Source organism: Magallana gigas, chromosome 9 (genome assembly GCF_963853765.1).
Source record: "Magallana gigas chromosome 9, xbMagGiga1.1, whole genome shotgun sequence".
Lineage (NCBI taxonomy): Eukaryota > Metazoa > Mollusca > Bivalvia > Ostreida > Ostreidae > Magallana > Magallana gigas.
In genome coordinates this window covers 7410042-7429086 of record NC_088861.1, presented here as the reverse complement: position 1 = coordinate 7429086, position 19045 = coordinate 7410042, and the positions used below count along the sequence as shown (strand labels likewise).

Sequence of the window (19045 nt, the reverse complement as noted above, 5' to 3'; positions counted from 1 at the left end):
AACAATTGTACTTTATTTCCAGCTAGCATGTTACTAGCTATATATAGTACCCATTACAAACATGTATGTTCCATTCTCTGTGATATTTTGATATTGAACAATTTATACATGTTTTGGTACATACATTACAGTACATATTTGTTAAAGGGTATCTGTAATTTTTTAGTCATCTTTGTTTTGAGAATCTATTTCCGTAAATTTGCAGATTTGAAAAATTCTACATATATAATACATGTATACGTGACAAGTTGATTATACATTTTTTAAGACAAAATGGATGTTATAGATTTGAAAAGTCTACTTAAGGAGTTTTACATGGGTAGCAGAGTAATAAATTGAAATATTTTGACAATAAAATTTAGTGAAAGTTTTAAAGTTTGTCATTTTTCTTTACGCATTCTATAGAGTTACTCCCCTTTATAAAGACGTCAGCACATAATGGAAGGCACAATTTTAATTTGTTCTTTGAACAATTATCATATATATTACATGTAAGATCAATTTTAAAATCTTTTAAATTTTCAGTTGATAACTTTTAATTCATATATATATTGAACCTCGATCAGTAAAATGGAAAATCATCCCATCATTCAGAGAGTCTGAAAGAAATCATCTGAGTGTAGTTCATAATTACTACATTTATGTTTTGTACCAAGTTGAACACTCCGTCAATAGCTATAGGTATCACACTGGTAATCAACCAATCAAATGAACTTAGTCAATTGTAGCTTCTGATTAATTTTTTTTTTTCCTTGACTGCATTTTACAGAAAAAGACAATTTACTCCTATCCATCTTAAATTTAGGCAGATCGAACCAGCCCACATTGGCGATGTTACCAGATATTTCATTGGCTACAGCCAGTGATTGGTGGCACATTATATGAGTATACACTGTATATATATGTGTGTATTCTTTTTAGTATTTCTGACAGAGCAGAGACTTCTGCTATATTAAGTACATCATGTATAAACAGGTGCAATCAGAAATTTGCTAATACGCTTACCTTTCAAAAAATCAATTTTTTACACCAATTCTCATTCAAACTATATATAATAAGTTTATAGTACATGCACATAGTAGTCACAAGATGAACCAATAAATAGGATGATTGGAAAGTGAAGGATATAATTATGAACCAGTGAAATCTTTCGTTTGTTTTTAAAAAATTCTGTTGTATAATTCATGTACTGTGGAATCATTAAATTTCGTGGGGGCGAATTTTCATGGATTGCCTATATTTTACAGGTACGTGGGGACGTAATTTCGTGTATTTTCTTAAACCTACAAAGGATATATGACTTTATTACCCTAATTTATTAATTCGTGGATGCGAGGTACATGTACCCATGAATTCCACGAAAATTGAGCCACCACGAAATCTAATGATTCCACAGTAAGCTTGCTAAAAGGACTATGCAATAAAAATTTGTACAAACAAAAAACATTTATTTCAAGATTAAGAAATAAGCAAATCAATACATACATGTATATAGCCTGTAATAAATGGAAACACTTTGGGTTTTTTTTTCATTTTTACCGTTGAACATCTAAAGTTATTATGCAAGTCTTGCATATGTAGCCTGCAAAACAAATCCCAGTACATGCACTGCACTTCATTTCTCTTGATACTCCATTAAATACTTTAAGAGTATAAATAAACTGGTCCATGCAGTAGTCTTTTTACATAAATACTTTTAGTTTTCTCATCATTAAAGCTAATCACTTCTCTCAACTGAATCAGTCATGTTTTCTTTACTGGAGGTTTCGGATGTTTGTGGATGTAACTTAACGGCGTGTAATCCGTAGTTCACACTAGAGTTGCTTATCCAACTCCATCTGCGAGTCAGTGGATTGTACATCATGCCATGGATTAGGGTAGTGGAAAATCCACCTGTGAATTAAATGTATTCCACGATTATAAAAGTTTATGGAGAATCAATTTATGAAGAATCCTTTGGCACATCTATTTTTTTTTCCATAATTTTCTATAAATTAATAAATTATTTCAAAGTACAAATGTATGTATTAATCTATAACTTTCAAGGTCAGCATCCAGTTTTTTGAATCCAAAAAATTCAGAGTGCATATACCTGTAGGCTGTACCAAAGTATTTTTTAACCTTCAACAGAAGATCTACTGTTGCTCTAATTTGATTAACATATCAACTAAAACTGTCAATCAAATCAACAAAATGCAGCTCTTTCAATCAAATAACTAAACTAAGATTATTTGAAAAATACAATGTACCATATACCGGTACACTGATAAACGGTAATCAAAATAAAATATAAATCTACTCTAAACTTTAAAAATATCAGAAAAGCATTTTGGGGAATTGAACCAACTGATGTCCTTTAGCCACCTTCACCAAGACTATATTTCATAATATGGTACATGTACGCTATTCAGTTTAGAAATTCATTTACAGGTGTATGCTATACTATCAATAATTAATATCATATGCTTACAGATATCGAGTTTTGTTGGGGTTTTTTCGGTGTTTCTTGTAACAATAATCTTAAAATATGTATACATATAAACAATATTTTTTTGATCATAAAAAGCCTTACATTTATCCAATAGAAACTGTAAATCTTCGGGTGAGATAAACTTTTCCCAGTCATGGGTTCCGATGGGCACGAGCCGTAAAAGATACTCGGCCGCTAACACTCCTGTCGTATAGGAGAGAGCAGTTTTGTTTATTGTGGTCAAGAAAATGGATCCACCAGGCTACAAAAGAAAGTGCCTATTGTACAATCTTAATACAATCATGCATAACTACAACAATGATTTAAAATCATCAGAGTACTGAAACCACTGATTGTCGATTTTGTTTATAAACTGCTTCATTGTTTACAAAGCGTTAACTGCCCCAATCAAGTTTATAATTATTTAAATTGGTTATCTACTGAGATCATTCAACAAAAACATAAAGTTAAAAAGGTGTCGAGATCATACCTTAATAATCTTACAACATGAAGTTAAAAAGGTGTCAATATTTGATACATGTTCCACCACTTCAGACGCCACCACCGCATCGAATGCCTCTTCATTAGTCTCCACCAGATCCTCCACTGTTGCCTGAATATACTTCACACTCCCACAGATAGATGGATCCTCTTCTAAATGGGTTTGGGCGACTCTTATATTGTCTTCCACCATGTCAACCCCAATCATATTCGCTCCCAATCTTGCAAGAGGCTAGAGTTATATGAAAAGATTATTTAGGAAGTATACATTTATGTGACTTTAAAGTACTGTAAGATTTCAAATGAAATGCAAGAAATTGATATCCATATCTGCGACACCCCTCACAGAATTTAGAATCTAGCTATTATTTTTCTGACAAATGTGAAACATATTTACATTTTTATAATGGTTTAATTAGCATATTCTCTTAATTTGATATAATATAAATGAACTGCTGAATTTAGTACTCATGTAAAAAAAAAGAAATATAGAGGTCCTGCTTAAACCATATTTTTTTAATACATGTAATAAATATTTTTAGTAATAGATATAGTGCCCCCCCCCCTTTTTCGGGCTCTTTAAAAATTGCAGAAAAAGAACATAGTTTTGCATCCATGTTTGAAACTTTTTATTTGACAGAACATAAATAATTATATATACCGGGTATATTTTGATTAGTTGTTAGTTTTGTTGAGATTAATTAATGAAAATTACATGTGCACGTGTAGTACTGAAAAGGAAAAGGAGGGGAAGGATGGGGTGGTTACAATAGAGGAACTACTGTAGAAGCAGATAATCAGAAATATTCGTTGGGGATTAAGTTTCATTATTTTCATTGACAGTATAAATCAACGAAATTAAATCCATGAAGAATTTTCAACCCAAGAATTAATAAATACATAGTTAATACGCGATACCGGTACATTTTAGGGATTACGGTGTGACGAAACTGAATGCAAACGAAATTTCGTTTGGTTAAAAAACAACAAATATTCCAACCCAAGGAAAATATGTGCTTCTCCAGTAAATCAGGAAGTGTTTCATGAATGTATATTGGTATGTTTCAGTTATATTGATAATTGTGATAAGATGAAGAAAATATGTGAGCTTTTCAACACTTCTTTTCAACACTTCTTTTGGTTGAAAAGGGTGGAGTTAAAAAGGCAAAAAATATGGACTCCGAGAAATAAGGAGAGAAAGATACCTCTGATAATATGCCTCCACCACTCCCTGCATCCAAAATTTGTAGACCCAACAAAGGTTTTGTGTGTAATGGAGGTGGTTGATCTTGTTTTTCTACTAATGAATTTGTTATCCATGGTACTCTTAAAGCATTAAGGGCATGAAGAGCTTGAAATTCCCCCGTCTCGTTCCACCAAGTGTGTGACAATTTTTGGAATTTTTCAAGTTCTTCCTCATCAATGGTACTCTGGGCTACAGGACGGGCGTGGTTTGAGTGCCATCTTTTATTCTGACTTCCTAATCTATTCAAAATAAATTATATAATTTAAAATGAATTGCTGAAAAACAAGAGGCCCATGGGCCACATCGCTCACCTGAGGAACAAGAGGTATGATAAAATCAGCTCAATGGAGTCATAATACAAACTATCTGGACAATGTACAATAATTCATGTAAATCCTGTATAAATAAAATCCATTTTCCCCTGGATATTCTTATGTTTATAATCATTAGTCCCTTTTCTAACAGGATGATTTTATAGTCATATCATATGTTGAGTATTGCAGATCTAAAAAAGATCCCTAACAATAGTTTATATATGGGATATAAACGTACATCAAACTCTGAACCTTCTCGTGAGGCCAAAGAATTGTCCTGGGGCCAAAGTCTTAACAATTATAAAGAATCATCTGGCTGATTAGTTTTTGAGAAGATTTTTAAAGATTTACCCTATATATTCCTTTGTTAAACTTTGACCCCCCCCATTGTGGCCCCACCCTACCCCTGGGGATCATTATTTTCACAACTTTGAATCTACACTACCTGAGGATGCTTTCACACAAGTTTCAGCTTTCCTAGCTGATTAGTTTCTGAGAAGAAGATTTTTAAAGAATAACTCTGTTTATTGCTATGTAAAACATCGACCTCCCATTGTGGCCCAAACCTACCCCCAGGGGTCATGATTTTCACAAATTTGAATCTACACTACCTGAGTATGCTTCCACACAAGTTTTAGCTTTCCTGGCTAATTAGTTTCTGAGAAGAAGATTTACTGTATATAATCATATGTTAAATTTCGATCCCCCATTGTGGCCCCAACCTACCCCCAGGGGTCATGATTTTCACAACTTTGAATCTACACTACCTGAGGATGCTTCCACACAAGTTCCAGCTTTGCCGGCGAATTAGTTTCTGAGAAGAAGATTTTTAAAGATTTACTGTATTTATTCCTATGTTAAACTTCGATCCCCCATTGTGGCCCCACCCTACCCCCGGGGGTCATGATTTTCACAACTTTAAAATTTACACTACCTGAGGATGCATCCACACAAGTGTCAGCTTTCCTGTCTGATTATTTTCTGAGAAGAAGATTTTTAAAGATTTACTGTATATATTCCTATGTAAAACGTCGATCCCCTATTGTGGCCCCTCCCTACCCTCGGGGGTCATGATTTTCACAAATTTGAATCTTCACTACCTAAGGATGCATCCACACAAGTGTCAGCTTTCCTGTCTGATTAGTTTCTGAGAAGAAGATTTTTAAAGATTTACTTTTTATATTCATATGTTAAACTTCGACCCTCCATTGTGGCCCCACCCTACCCCCAGGGGTCATGATTTTCACATCTTTGAATCTACACTACCTGAAGATGCTTCCACACAAGTTTCAGCTTTCCTGGCCGATTAGTTTCTGAGAAGAAGATTTCTTAAGAGTTACTCTATATATTCATGTTAAACTTCGACCCCCCATTGTGGTCCCATCCTCAGGTGAGCTAAAAAGGTTAAGTTTACAATTCAATAAGTGGGTTTCTGGAAGAACAGATTTTGAAAATTTTCGTAATAAATATTGACAATTTTTTATACTTTTTTAATCTTTAGCTTTTAAGATCTGTGTACAAACATAGAATTGTGAGCAAATCTCTGTATCTTGCTTATAATTCGAAGCTTAACACTCAAATATGGTTAGTAAATAGAAATTGTAAACAACATGCACTACATGTATAACAAATAAAGAAAACAATTTATTTTTTCGAAATGAATCATATATATATATATGGATATACCTACATCTTTCCGTAAGCGATATTAAACTCTATTTAAACTGAATAAACTAGAGAAAATGCCGAGCATCTCAACAAAACCTATTGCATTAATCTACCATTACGCAAAAGATAATGCCGAATTACCGATAGAATGAATTGTATTTCAGTACCCCTACATCAGACTTTGCTTAATATGCGCAGGTAAACAGTTAACGTAACTGTTTGATTTACCGAAGTCTCTGATTGATTTGATACGAAAAATCACGAAATACAGACGATAGTTTCCAGGTTACAAAGCATAAATAATGAAAACGAAACGAAAATCAGAACAAGCTAACACCAACGTCATGTGTGAAAACTGTCAACGCATTGAAATATTTAGCCTCAATTTACTTCACAAAATCGGCACCAATATATTTTTCATGTTTCAAAACTTCCCTTCATACGCGAACTGTTGCACAACAAGCAAATTCATCATAGTCAGATCGACCCTTTTTCGTATAATGTCATGGCTGCTTTAAACAAAGAACCTCGTTTTAGAAGTATGGAATACGAGTCTTGGTAAAATGGGTATGCAAACCCGGGCCGTGGCAAAATAAATGCCAGGGCAGATCGGCAATTGTCAATTCCAAATACGCATTATTTTGCAGCAATATCTACAGCGAATACAAATATACTAGTCCATCAAATATCCTGAAATTTTAATGAGATTGGCAGATTAATAACTGCCAATCTTTTGTTTTGCCCAGGCCAAGTCTTGCCTACCCATTTTACCGGATGCCGAGCCCGATTGAAATACGCCTTTCCTTTATTATTATTTTCGTAATAACTTCGATTTGAAACAAAATTACCACTTAATTTTTGCAATTTATATTTTCCTTCCCATAAGGATAATTTATGCTAAACTACGTTGAATTTGCCTCGGTAGTTCTTGAGAAGAAGATTTTTAAAAATGCACCCCCCTTTTTCTACAGTTTCAAGGTTTTCTCCGCTTTGAATACAGATCGGACTTTAATTTTTGCAATTTACATTCGCCCTCCCATAAGGATGCTTTGTGCCAAATTTGGTTGAAATTGGATAAGCAGTTTTAGAGAAGAAGTTCAAAATGTAAAAAGTTTACAGACGGACAGACGGACAGACGGACGGACGGACAGACGGACAGACGGACGACGGACAAAATGTGATCAGAATAGCTCACTTGAGCTTTCAGCTCAGGTGAGCTAAAAAGTTTATTCACCTATCAAAGGACAGTTCTTAACTGGGTTGAGATTCGGCTTGGTGTGACACCTTCACTGACTCTCAGAACAATCCTCCACAAAGATATGTCTCTGACTGGAAATTTGGCACAAACTCTGTTAGCATTTCAAAGTTTAATGGTTTCATGGTTTGTGGATAACTGCAAGTCTTACCTGCCTTAATATTACAGCTCGAGCATCTATCTAATATCTTATTATCATTTAGCCTACATTTCTCACCATAACAAAAGGCACTGTTAATTATTTCGGTATATTTAGTGTGCTTGATTTGATTAAAGCGACCATTTCTGTACCTTTTTAAAGATTTCCCATAGAGTCATCAATGTCTATATATTGCTAATTAGCTTCAAGCTTCCTTTAGACGATTAGCCAATATTGGGCACAAAAATCAAAACAGATCCACATGCTGGATAAATTGTGGGAGACTCTGAGTAACACTTCAATTTTTCAATAAGATGAGAAATGCAGATTTAACTGACAATAATTGCAATAAATAAGTATAGATGTATGTTTGAGCTGCAAAATGGAAATAAGCAGGAGATGATAATATGGATATATGAGAATACTCAGAATAACGAATATGTCAGAGAAAACAAATTAAACCATATTAATATATATATCTCTTCAAAGCATTCTTGCAGAATTTGTCAAGCGAAGCAGCAGTAGTCATAATGTATGTAAAGTATGCAACCGTTAGCGTCATGAATGAATATTAAATATGAACTTTGCAAGTACATGTATATGTTACAAACCGTAAAACATGTATTAGCAAGCATTGTGACCTCTAATGACAACATCTAACGACAATGCCTGGATGAAGAGAAAATTTAAACTACATCTCTGGTTGACATTCTAAATTTTCTGTCTTCAGAATCGTACCCATAATTCTGTGTAAATTGCATGTGGTTACCAATTTCATGTTTTCATGAGAACTGGCAAAAATGAATTTTAAGGGCTTCATGCATCAAATAGGTAAATAAAACATTCTTATCGGGAAAGTAATTTTTTTAAAAGAAAACTAGACGACAATAAATCTGAAATGAAATGTAAAATGTGATATCACAATCACTTCCTAAAATGGGTAAAGAACTCAATCTGCATACCAGATATAAACAAAATTGAAAGAAATTGTACCAGAGATGCTACTAATGATTATCCAAGTTCTCCTCATAAATTAATCAAAATATAAATCATGATCATAATAATTAAGATTGTGTTTTAAAAAAAACACAGACAAAATATGACTTTATTTTTTTTATTTTCATCAATTTTTTATCACATTGATGAATTCCTCAGTAATTTTACATTTGTAACTTTTTCTTAGTAATACATTGTACAATGACTTGTAAACATGTACGCTGCGCTAGTCCCAACAATCATACTGTATAACATTTAACCACAAAAAGCAACCCAAGGTTTGAACCTAATTCCCAGACATGAATTTTGAAGGACTGTTTTGAGATTTAATTGGTGAAGGCATAAGTCCAAATATTAAGCCAAATGTAGGGCAGTTTAATTTTGGTAGAGCATACGATCCAAAAGAATGATAAAAATAAAATTTTCTTGTAAACATCACAAACACATACAAATATGTACATATCTAAAGTTCAAACTATCACAACATATATTACACAAATGGAGCAATATCCGTTATTTAATGAGAACCTTAATCAGATCAGCTGCAAATTCATTATTGTGATCCCAAATTCCCAATAATTCAATAAGATAATAAGGCAAAAAGCTTTTCGTAGGTTTAATTAAAAGTTTTGAAAATTTGCATGCAATGTTGATCAATTAATGTAATTTATAGCGAAGTGAGCTCTAAGAACCAGTGTACACAGGAAAAAGAACAGGCAACAGATTCAACAAACAAATTTGTTAATGCTCTCTAATGTTTTCACCCCTGGTGCTATGCCAAAAATGGCCGACATTTAACACGTAATTTACGGTGTCTTGAGGCTTGAAGACATGTTTTGAGTACCGCACAAGATTTGTTGAGACCCAAGAGATTTGTTACATACTTCCACACCTTTATATTGAGTCGAGATACGTAACAAAGACAAAAAGGGTCATGGATGACGTCACAGTGCTCTCACTCAATATTTCCCGCAATAAATTTAGAGGTGGACCAAACATCTGTAATGCGTGTACTAGCCATTTCAGTACAGACTGCGATACCTGCCTCGTTGACATATGATTTGTTTTTTATTATTTATTTTTTTTATATAGAGATTATGTAAATATATACTAGCAAGAGTCATGCTTTACTGTCATATCGATCCAATTTTAAGCTAATTAAGTGCATGCATGGTAAGCAGGTACTTGAGTATATGAGAAGGGAGGAAATAAACAATAGGACATTTTTAACTAAATAAAAAGGAATAAAGAGAAAAAATAAACAGTTACAAATCTATGCAGATATTGCATATAGTCAAACCATTAAATTTGAAAGTGGGAAATTACACACCTACAAACAGGGACCAGTCTCTCTCTCTCTCTCACACTCGGTAGGGTCGGGGATTGCGCTGTATGTATCATAACCATTAACATTAGTACCTTTTGGCATACTTATTGTAGAGAAATTCGTTGACGTTCGTTGATACCTAAATAACACTAAGTTGACAATGATGCAAGGTATGTGTAATTCTTGCTGCGCTCATCACAACGGCAGCACCGTAAAACATATTAAAAAGTAGTGTAATCTTACCTTGAAGACGAAATAATTCGACAAATGCACCTCTTACTAAACATCTCTTTTGATTATAAAATAAAAAAAGTACCGGAAATACACCACCGCTCTTTAAATTTCTGAAGAACGGTCAGTCCTTCGAATTCCGCATTTAAAAAATGTCCTGTGGTTGTTCTTTAAATCTTTAAATTATCTACATTCATAATGTTTTGAATTAGACGTTAGAAAATTGTTACTAACATGTTATGAATAATTAAATACATTCTTGGGAAATTCAGATTTCGGAATTTGAAGATCCACAGAAATAGTTCTCTAATCAAAGGGATGGACACATTTGCAATTCTTGTATACCCTCTACTGGCAATTGATAAAAATGGCCGACGCAGTGGAGTTCGTGGTAGATGCATGTCCGTAGTTAGACTGTTATTCCATTTCATAGTTTTATGGTAATATAGATTTTACTGTATTGTTCTACTTTTTTAAAACAATTTCACAATTGCTTCGTGTGCAAAACAGAATTGCTAAGGAAAAGTCCTTGGAACATTTTATGTCTTTTGCATATTTATGAGAAAAAAAACCAAAACATTAAACCAAGAAATCACTCTGCAGTCTACTACAAAGTGATGAAAAATGGTTTGAAAATTTTATTTTAACTTTTATAACAAGAAAATGAGGATGAGCACTGGTTTTCTCTTTAAAGAGTTTTTCACAGGTTTGTGGATTAGCTATACCACCAAATTTGTACATGTATGCAGTACCAACCAGATATAACTTAACAGAAAGCAGGCACCAACCAAACCCATGGTCTGCTTTCTGTGTCTGCTCTGATTCTGCTAGGGCTGTCCCCAAACAAACTAGCACACCCGGAGCAAACCCAAAGGTGATGTAGTCCAGACCCAGATTGACACAAGACCCTGAAAGCAGACAAGGGGTCTGGTATAACTTACAGACCTGTCAATCAGAAAATTGCGTTGACCAACTAGAGCATTGGCTAATCAAATCTCTAGTTGACAACTTATTTGTAATCTAATCATTTTACAGGGGAAATCGTCGTTTACAATTAATATTCTAGAACTTACATGTAGAGATGGTTTAATAGAGTAATTCATTCCAGAGTACTTGATATCAGTCATGAAGGAATCATCTCTAATTCGTAAAAATCAAATTTGTTTTAAGGAAAAGACCAGAACATTTGATCATCTCTTTACTAAAACTATATCTGAACATCATAGAAACAGATATAAAAGGTTTTTACAGCTTTTATTGATCTTTGCAAAGCATATTTTTACATTAAAATCTATATCTGAACATTAAAGAAACAAAAAACGAAAGGATTTTATAGTTTTTATTGGTATTTGCAAAGCATTTGACACTGTATGGAGAACATGACTTTTCTACAAACTTCTGTAAACTAATGACTATCTTGGCAAAATTAGAGCATGAAAGGATTTGTTGTTTGAAAAGTTTTACATTTTCATAGTCTATTTTGCCGATTTGCTGAGATATTTTAAATTTATTTACTTTTAGGTATTTGTCAGAAACATTCATTGAAAAAGGGGACCGTAAAAATGTGGGCAAATCCATGGGGTGGAGGTGGCCCCATTCAGCAGTCAGCTTTTCAAGGCATGCCCAATGACCAAGGTAAGTTTAACATTTTGCTTTCAGTGTTAGTATTGTCAAGCACGAGAAGAGGACAGATTACCAGTAAGGTTGGTCATTTGAATGACATGTGTAAAAATGTAAATTAGTGATCTTTTATCAGAACAAGGTACTTTCTAGTTATTTTCAATATTCCCTGAGGGTGAAATAAGCTCATTTAGTTTGCATTCACCAATTTACAACTGATGCGAATAAGTAAATGAAATTTGGCATTCATCAAATGTCTCTGAAATTCAAAATAAATGTCACTCATCAACCAACAGAATGTTTTGAACAACACAATCTTATACATGTACATCCTATTTATTTATATTTTGCATCAAGACAATGATCTATTTATCGTCATATTTCAGTTCTATTATTAACCCCCCCCCCCCCAAAAAAAAATGGAATTTATTTGTAGGGACCCCCCCCCCCAAAAAATGGAATTTATTTGTAGGGACCCCCCCCCCCCCAATTTTTAAAGATATAAGGAAAAATATGAATCCTATGCACGAATATAGGCAAAATCAATATAAAAACTCCAACAGGACTGTAAGTTAATATGAAGTATCAATTTGAAATGCATATACATGTGTACTTGTATCAAATCAATTTTCACATCTTCACAGTTGATTGGGCTGCACTTGCAAAGCAATGGATCGCCCAGAGGGAAACTGTAGCAGAGCATCCCCCGGCCATGCCAATAGGAGGGGCTCCGCCTCCCCCACCTCCCCCCGCTAATGGTGGGCCAGGGGGTGACGACATGGACATTGAGGGGGACAATGAGAATAATTCTCAAGACTCCAACAGCTACGGTAATATGCCAGTTTATCAGAGTCAAGGTAAATTTGGTTGAATTTTAACTTTATTTTTAATAGTAATATATTCACTGCACAGAATTTAGTAGATAATTACGTTTCAATAATCATGTTTCAAGACTCTCTTAAGTTCACTTCTGGCTTTCACCAGAGCCCCATGGATTGTTTTTAAAGAAAAATAAAACACTTATTTTTATTGTTTTATCGTATGTTACTTTCTGATTTCTGGATGATACTTCACTGGTTTTACGACATCTTTCTATTATTTCAGATTACAACTCCCAGGGCTGGGGATGGAATGGAGCTCCTAACTGGAATGTTAACATGGCAGCAGGGTGGGGAGTAAACCTAGGCGAGGGCAGCAAAGTAATCCATCTTAAATATTTGTTCTTTAACAATGAATATAGTGGGACTCAATTTTCAGTCATTCAATTTTTATAGAAATAAGGATATACATGTATTTCTGAGGTTTTGTCTCCTCTAAAAATTGCCTGTATCATAGATTCAACAAATTTGTTATGGGAATTAAATGTTGATTTATTAAATATGATGCAATATTAAATGCTTGAACACTGTTGAAATTAGATTATTACATGTATTAGAACAAGGCTATACATGTAAGTTTATGTATAAAAAAAGGTAGTGTGCCCATATTAATCATTATTTAAAGAAATGAGGATTCAAAATGATACTTTATTTTCACAGAATCCGCAGAGTTTTGATTATTCTCACCAAGGGAACTTTCCACCAGCCTTTGATTACAACCATGGAGGGGATCAGTTCAATTTCCAGGTGTGTATACATAGTTATTTGCATGTTGTTTTTTGCCAAAGTCTTTAAATGTAATGTAAATGTAAAATTAATGTGTCAAATAAGTGCTTGCAAGACAGAAGAGGGGTTAATGCCGATGTTTTGAAATAACTATTGAGCTACTTTAATTTTTGTTTTGTAGGGAAGCGGGGGGGATTACAATCAGTACTGGGAGGGACAGGACAGTGAGGACTCTCAACATAGCCGACCGTTCACAGGCAATCACCGCCCAAACAGATACCCCACTCCCCCGGGCACCGAGGACGAAAACAGTGGACTAGGTCAGTTAGTTGTCAATTATAACATGAGAAAGCATAGTATGCCACACTAAAAATTAATTACCTTGTTCTAAGGGCTTATGTCTGATTTAACAGTGTCTATTGGCCATTTTATCTATAAATGAATTAAAAAAATATGCTCACGTATAGGAAATGCAATGTATAACATCAGTTACTCTTCAAGGAAAAATAAACTAATCTTTATATAGATGGTCTGTGCTGAAGATGTTCTACTTAGTAGCCAACTAGAATTGTATGATGTGTTATTTTGAACACCATATTACCAACAAACCCTTATTTCTTGTTAATAGATGCAGCCAAAAGGAAAACCCTGCCTGCTTGGATCAGAGAAGGTTTAGAAAAAATGGAGAGAGAAAAGCAAAAGAAGATGGAAAGAGAGCGAATTGAACAGGAGAAGAAGGAAGCAGAAAAACGAGAACAGGCGGAGAAAGAAGCAATGGATGACATGACGAATGACGGCGAGCCTCACGTTCCAAAGAAGAGTCGATTTGTAAGTGAATGTGTTGTATCCAACTTATCGAAGAAACATTATGGTGCAATGATCACATGAATATTTGGTCACTGGTTTATATTTCATGAGGGCTACTGTGTTAATGTTTCAATGTAGGGTTGTTGTTTTTTTGGAGAAAAGCCAAGTCCAAATAAAAGAACGTCATTTTATTTTTTGAGGTGCAAATAAAAAAGTAACACTTCAAGGATGTTTACTAATTGAAAGAAATTTGGGATACTATATATAATAATAAATTGTAAATACACATGAAACGTAAATGAAAACATTAAGCAAGAATATTTTCCACTACTTAGATTTAGTATGATATTAAAAATGTGAAGACAAATGTTTGTGTGCATAATTCTTGTTTTTAAAGTGTTGTTATTTTAATTGAAGGATTCGGATGATGAAGAGGATCAAAGTTCATTACCTCCAACACCTGTCAAGGACAGGTCAAGGTCACCAGAACAGGTCAAAAGGAGAAGCCCTTCTCCACAGGAGTTTAAATCAGAGGAGGAAAAGCAGATGGAATTTGTGAGTATTTCAACTTAGTAAAATTTAGTGATCAAACATAATGTGAGTTTTTTTTTTAATTTTAGTTGATCAATTCCAGGTGTACATATATGAATCATAAAACTGTATCTTTTGTGATGTTTTTTCTTCTGGCAGATGATGAAAGTGAGGAAAATGTTGACAGAGATTCTGTTGGATGTGACCAACTCTGAAATAAAAAGTGTTTGTAAAGAGGTGTACCTCAAAGAAAAAAGCAGGGCCTCCAAAGGTAGAAACGATAGAGGACTCTGTAGTCTCTATTTCATGTGGTATTTGAGTAAGGGTGAAAAGACGTATTTTGGACAATATGATATAAAAACACTATTGTATATGTGCCAAATGATCCATTGGTTGAACAATGTTAATGTGTGTATATATAAACTTGTAACAGTTAGTGTGGCACATACTTCAAATACACTGAGCCTCAAATCTGTTGAATTCAGTCAAACAATAGAGGATCTGATTTGGAGAATGTTTACTTTATTACCACTGTTGATATTAAGTCTTATTTGGAATAAATATATCTGTTTAAGTACAATACATGTATGCATTGTTAACATCTTGGCTAGGAGGGAAAAATTGATGTTGAAAAGTCATGGTTGATGACATTAAATTAATGAATGGTTTTAAGGGAAAATCAATTAAAAAAAACTATGCAGGAAAAGGAGAGGATGAGGTAGTTTATCGATGAAATTATCCTAGCCGAGGTGTTTTAACCAAATTGTTTTTCAGGAGTATTTTCACAGCGTTAAAAGAAAGAAAGAGAGCATATAAAGGGAGTTAATCCTCCCATACCCCCAGCATCTAGTTTGTGTAGATAATGATTTATATGATGAGGAACTAATCATGTTTGTATAATTGTACAAAAAGCTCCAGCAAAGCAGCTCACCAAGTCTACTGCTTTAGCATCTTTGACTGGCTTGGGTAAGTAAATCTGGAATTTTTCTTGTTGCTTGCAAGTGGTAGCAATCCAAATGTCCTTGTTTGCAATCAAACTTCCGTCACTGAGTTTAACACTGAATGTAATTATAGGTCTGATCCAGGTAAATTGAAATTTTCTTGCTACCTGTGTAGTAATGTACATCTTTTTTTTCTATCAATCATCTTAACATATGCAGAGTGATCTAAAAGTCTCCTTGTACATGTGCTATTGCAGTTAATTTGATCCAAGGCAAAAAAAAAATTATTGCAGAGTATTTGACAATTTGAAAAAAGTGTTTAAAATTGTTTATGTAAATAGCATTCATCTTATATATAAAAAAAAGATTATATTAAAGTGTAAGCTTAAGATATATTTTAATATCAATTTAATTTGACGTCCATCTTCTTGATTAAAAACAACAAAATAAATTCCACGGTAATTTAAAAGAATTTTTAAACCAGGATTAATCTACCTGATAAGCATTTATTTATCATCGAGAATGATCCAGCTGTCAGCATTTCATTTCTTGTAAAAGAGGTTTTTGAGTAATTTTTTAGAACATCATTCACACCATTTTAAATTTTCAACATGTAGTTCCTAATAATAGCTCACTGTCAATCTATTTGTAATGCATCATCGAGCTTCCATGTAAATGTATCTGATAACGAGTGTCTGATTGGAACCCTCTCATGATTGGCTAGTGTTGTTGTAGGTTTGACAGGCTATGGCAGTGACAGTGATGAAGAAGAGGAGGAGGAGGAAGAGCCGGACTCGGATGAGGATCTTGAGGAGCGGATCCGTCAGAAGAAGGAGGCATTTGAACGCAAAATTAAAGAAGCAGGCATTTATGATGAGGATGAACTAGGTACGGATAGATATTATTTTTAACATTAGATTTACATCTTGATAATCCCTCACAAGGAGATATATCATGATTGATTGTGTGTGTGAGGAACTGTGGATGTGTAGTGTGCTGTATAATTATGTATTTCTAATGTGTTACCTTGTTATATTCAAAAAGTTCTTTTAGGCAAGATTGAAAGAAAACCTTAGCACATAAACTCTTAAATTTTGCATACATCTTGAGCATTCTAATCATTTACCGGTAAACCCTATTCTTCAATATTTTTGTTTATATGTTATTGGGGGAATTATTTCTCACATCATCTTGAATTAGCAAGTATTTATTATTTGAATTGAATGTTTTTCTTTTACTTGTAATCGTTGCAATATTATATATATTGTAGAACCAGAAGCACCAAAAATTTTCAAGGATCCCATCTCTGACAAGCACAGCTACCCATTCCAGAACAAATATAATGGAATTCCTGGCTTGGATGTGAAATCTGAACCTGAAAGTAGTTCAAAGGATTCAAAAGGGAAGACGGAGCGACCAGCAGATAAAACTAAAAAAGCAAAGAAAAGTAGGCCGACCTCAAGCAGTAGTTCTAGTGCTTCGGGGAGTTCTAGTGAATCTGATTCTGACAGTTCAAATAGTTCATCTAGCTCTTCCAGTACTTCTTATGACTCAGATAGTTCTGTCAGTGAGAGAAAAAAAAGGGATAAGAAAAAGAAAAGGGAATTAGAAAAGTCTTCTTCTAAAACAGTGGGGAAAAGAAAGGAAAGGGAAAAAAGTGGGAGTAGTAGGACTGGGAAAAGTAAAGATCTGGAATCAGATCATAAAAAGAATAGGGAAAGAAGACAGAGTAAGGGGGAGGATTTAGGTAGGAGTTATGGTAGGGATGGGGACACACCGAGTAGTAAAGATGACAAAAGCAAAAGGAGAGATTCACGCAAAGACAGTTCTAGAGGGTCCCCCAAGAGGAGTGAGAGTAGAGACCGCAATTCAGAGAGAAAGAAGTCCAAGAGAGAGAGAAGTAGAACTAGGTCCAGAGATAGGTACAGAAGTAGGTCAAGGGATAGGGGGAAAAATAGGAGTGTAAGTAGGGAAAGGGAGAAAAGATACAGAAGCCGTTCAAGGGACAGAAGTAGGTCAAGGGAAAAGAGACGTAGTAGAAGTAGGTCAAGGGACAGGAGACGAAGTAAAAGTAGGTCAAGGGAAAGGCGGCGCAGTAGGTCAAGGGAAAGGAAAAGAAAGAGTAGAAGTAGGTCAAGAGGAAGGGATAGTCGTAGGCGCAGTGACAAATATCAAGATGATAAGAAGGAAAAACTCCGTCACTCAACGGACTCTAAGAGTAGTAAATCTAAGTCGAAGAAACGTAAAAGGTCAAAGTCCCAATCAGACAGTGATGATGGACACAGGAGCAAGCAGAAGAAATCGGGGAAGAACCGGTCCAGGAGTCGATCTGGTGAACCCAAATCCAAAAAATCTGGTGGCGGTAAGAAGTCCAGACACAGGTCTAGCTCCAGCTCAAGGTGGGAAAACCTCTTCTTATTTAATTCTCTCTCTCTTTCCACAGTCGGTCTAATAGATATATAGTACTTAATATGTTATTGTCTATATGATGTACATTATTTTTGCAGGTATATTTATTGATATAACCTGTTTATTTTTTGATAACTCACTGGTAAACGATAACGTCTGTTCATTACCCTATATTCATTAGTTTGGGTTTTCTGCATTTCAGGTCCCTGTCTCCAAAGAGAAAGTAGAGTGCATCCAGATATTTAGCAGTTTTCCTACACCATGTGATTTTTCTGTTATAATTCTTACAAAATAAAATTTGAGTCTATAAACATTTGCTGTTGTTTTGTTCATATTTAGGAGGTGCAAAATTCCCAAAATAAAGCATGGCAACGGTGTATTAGAGATATATGACTAAAGATGAATTTGTTTACTAAAGAGTAGAGTATATATGCTGGCTTTGAGGTGAAGCAGTTAACATGAACCCTCTTCAGTGCTGGATTGGACAATCCATACACTCTATATACAGATGAAGAAATTATGTAGTACAGCTGCTGGTGATAATTGTCATAGGAAATATTGTTGATGGCGTGTTTGTGAAAAACAATTCATTGATCTGCAATCGTTCAAAAGCTCTGCGTGAATTTTAAGAAATGGATATGATTTACTGTAACTGAAAAGTTCCGGATGATCATAAATATATTTAATCTTGTCTATAACTAATATTGGTATATTGTGTGATATGCGCAAAGAAAAGAAAAGAGATCAGGATGTGATGTAATCCGAAATATCTGACTTTTGCTAGACTTTTAAATAACGATTTTGATATTTTGCGAAACATATTTTTAAGGCATTAATTTTATCAATTAGGACCAAGCTACAATTTATATTCGCGGAAAAACACTTATGTATAAATAAACAGAAAAATACTGCCTTTGCTGGGGTTTCTGGCATACAAATTATACGTTGAGTCATCTTTGAAATTAGCGAAGATTAAAGACCCAAAC

At 34.2% G+C, this 19045-nt stretch overlaps 2 protein-coding genes across 4 annotated transcripts; one reads left to right on the top strand and one right to left on the bottom strand.

Annotated features, from left to right (window-relative positions):
• Positions 1–1443: 1443 nt before the first annotated feature.
• Positions 1444–10289, bottom strand: LOC105345298 (ubiquinone biosynthesis O-methyltransferase, mitochondrial). Its single transcript, XM_034476528.2, has 5 exons — positions 10160–10289; positions 4177–4456; positions 2961–3203; positions 2573–2732; positions 1444–1893 (listed from the first exon to the last, which is right to left on the bottom strand). Exons 1-5 carry the CDS (start codon positions 10201–10203, stop codon positions 1718–1720), a joined length of 903 nt encoding a protein of 300 aa, XP_034332419.2. The 5' UTR covers positions 10204–10289; the 3' UTR covers positions 1444–1717.
• Positions 10290–10449: 160 nt separating this feature from the next.
• LOC105345297 (arginine/serine-rich protein PNISR) lies at positions 10450–18370 on the top strand. Of its 3 annotated transcripts, XM_066072309.1 has the most exons (13): positions 10450–10587; positions 11669–11782; positions 12412–12624; positions 12872–12966; positions 13306–13392; positions 13553–13691; positions 14000–14199; positions 14596–14733; positions 14869–14980; positions 15622–15675; positions 16386–16538; positions 16921–18049; positions 18262–18370. In XM_066072309.1, the coding sequence occupies exons 2-13, from the start codon at positions 11710–11712 to the stop codon at positions 18284–18286; spliced, it is 2418 nt and encodes an 805-aa protein (XP_065928381.1). In that variant the 5' UTR covers positions 10450–10587; positions 11669–11709; the 3' UTR covers positions 18287–18370. The 3 variants fall into 3 exon arrangements, with proteins under 3 accessions (XP_065928381.1, XP_065928380.1, XP_034332418.2); XM_066072308.1 differs by lacking the exon at positions 18262–18370 and having other exon boundaries at positions 16921–18251; XM_034476527.2 differs by lacking the exon at positions 18262–18370 and having other exon boundaries at positions 12412–12597; positions 16921–18250.
• Positions 18371–19045: the final 675 nt, after the last annotated feature.